Here is a 2,600-nt window from a genome sequence, read left to right as displayed (position 1 = left end):
GTCTGCCGCCAGTCAGAGTTTTAACAACAATGGACAACAACACACAGAACACAGTTCGAGTACTTTTTCGACTTCTCTATGGGACCAACGTGAACCAACAGTTGAACCGCTTGACGCCATGTTTACCGTTTAATGGGAAAGAAGGCTTTTTGCCTTTATTATGTCCATGGTCGTCACATGGACTATACGTCATCCAGCTCAGGTTGCGTAGCCGTGCGTGTGCGCGTATCGGCTCATTAGCATCTTTACCGTGGCGGCCCGTACCGTAAAAGCACACCTCTCCCATGTGGCCAAGTTGGCCTGGCCAGACTGGCCACACTCACACTGGCAGATTTGAGCACGGTTAGGTGTGAAAACGGCCACGGCCACGGCCAGATGGCCTAGTGTGAGTGCACTCTTATGTAACACTGCGATTTGATACAAATTATTTAAATCCTCCAATACCCTGTCTGTAACGAAACCCAACAGAAAACACATTTTACTATTAACCCATGAATTAAACATTTCAAAATTTGCGTATCAGATTATATCTTGAACGCTCTGTTGAAACTAGTTAGTGAAGAATGTTATAAGACGTGTAATCACTAATTCTGAGACTAAGAAAAAAACACAAATGACTGATTAAGACATAAATGTTCGCTATAAACTCTGAAAAACAACAACTAATAATTTACTCACTTTCTGCCCAAACCTTCACATCCCTGACCCAGTCCTCGAATTGCCCATCGGTTGCTGCCAACTCGGCCTTCATCGACTCCACTTCCATTGTCTTCATGTCGAGAGCTTTTGTGGTCTACAAACAATCAGAGACATTGGAATAATTAAGTAAAAATTAAACTCATAACTACCAAAAATAGCTTAAAAAATATATACATACTTTTAAATATCTGCGGGACAGGTAGGTGGCCAAGTTCTTCATCTTCTGCTCATTCCACCGCATGGCCATGAGTGTCAACATGTCGTTACGCCCTACAACAGAAAATATGATCTTATCACTATTTTGCCTATTTCCTAAACCAAAGTTTATACCTTGTCGCCAACTCACCTGCTTTTGACATGTGCTTTGTCGTAACTGCTATCCTAGAGACGAAGGCATTCACTTGTTCCACCTCCTCCCCAAGTGTTAACCCAGCCCCCTCCAGGAATGCTCCACTCCATTTGATCTGTTTAAAACATATTAAAAGACAAGGCACGTTATAATTTGATAATGTTGACGTGAAGGTTTTCACATAAAAAAATTCTGTCATATGTTGATGATAGCTTACTTCACATTTAAAATCATGGGCTTTTGCATGAAACACCGAGAGGAAGGGCTTCATTTCCAGCAGATGTTGAAACTCGGGGCAGCTTTTGATGATTTTCTGCAGGTATGGCCAGTACTTGCAGGCTACATCCATGCAAAAGAATGTAGGCCTACTACTGGCCAGCTTTTCCTGGAGAAAAAGGGGATAGGCAAAGATTTCTCCCCTGTACATGTTGAGGGCACAGAGGAGGACTCCATGACGACAAACAGCCAGCTCCAGTCCCTCCTCGTCCAGTTTGCTGGCTGATTTTTGGGACGTCTCTCGAGCCGCCGACCATTCCCCGCCACAAACACCTCTTCCGGAGACCTACAATATAACAATAGATTGATGAAAATGGTTTAGAAACTTACGGTTCATATCAATAATCTTTAATAGGTCAGCATTGTATTCTTGCATATATAAATATAATCTTCAATTACATGTTTTGTTGTGCTGTGAACATGGTTGACAAATCGTGTGATGTCTTCATCCTTTGCTATGAAGACGTCATTGAAAATGGCCTGCTCCTCAGATCTAAATAGAACAAAGGGACAGTTCATGATATCTTGAATTCTAAGGTTAATTTGTAGACATTAAGAGACTTATTTTTTTGTTATTAGAAAAACACTGACATCATGAATATTTGATTGTACCTTGCTGCGTTTTTGAAGCGGTAATGCTTGCGGTTTCCATCCACAGAAACCGCAAGCATATCCGGGCTGCATGCTCGACAGGTGAAGGGCTCCTCCTTGCAGAGGCTGTCCACCTCATATCTCACAGCCTCCCACTCGAAGAAGCTTTTCAAGAAGCTATCGCCTGAGATTTTCCCTGTCTATCACAAAAAGGACTTCTTGAACTAATGATATTTAAAAATTAAAATAGAAGGACACAGCATATCTATTCACAATATAAATTGGTCAAAAACAACAAATAACTTCAATACTCACACGCCCAAAGCGGACAGTTCGCTGAACGAGCATTTTTAAAAATGCCTGACAGGACAGTCCAGGTGCAGCCATTTTCAATTCTTCAAATGAGAAGAAAACATCCGTTTCATAGATTGTGGCAAAGTGAAGTGTAGCTGGCCAGTAGTCACACCTAAGAACTTCCTCAACTCCAGCAGTCCAAGTGGCTTTGCATGAACTGCAAGCCAACTCTGGCATGCCGAGCTCATGTCGTCCTTGAAAAAAACAAAAAACATTGTTATGTACATTTTCACACACTTAATTATCGAATAGTCTTTCTTAAGAGTATGTTGTGCATTTCTCAATACAAAACAAAACAATGTGATGTTCAGCACATCCATATGAGGCTGGG

The 2,600-nt window shown here is 41.6% G+C and overlaps 1 protein-coding gene across 1 annotated transcript; it reads right to left on the bottom strand.

Moving 5' to 3' along the window:
• Positions 1 to 577: 577 nt before the first annotated feature.
• LOC132457126 (uncharacterized) lies at positions 578 to 2,457 on the bottom strand. The gene is made up of 7 exons (XM_060051172.1): positions 2,231 to 2,457; positions 1,937 to 2,115; positions 1,724 to 1,817; positions 1,266 to 1,610; positions 1,046 to 1,163; positions 878 to 969; positions 578 to 793 (listed from the first exon to the last, which is right to left on the bottom strand). The coding sequence occupies exons 1-7, from the start codon at positions 2,444 to 2,446 to the stop codon at positions 671 to 673; spliced, it is 1,167 nt and encodes a 388-aa protein (XP_059907155.1). The 5' UTR covers positions 2,447 to 2,457; the 3' UTR covers positions 578 to 670.
• Positions 2,458 to 2,600: the final 143 nt, after the last annotated feature.

The sequence above is a fragment of the Gadus macrocephalus genome, chromosome 5 (assembly GCF_031168955.1).
Source record: "Gadus macrocephalus chromosome 5, ASM3116895v1".
NCBI lineage: Eukaryota > Metazoa > Chordata > Actinopteri > Gadiformes > Gadidae > Gadus > Gadus macrocephalus.
Note: the sequence above shows the minus strand (reverse complement) of the source record. Positions and strands in the feature narration are given on the sequence as shown.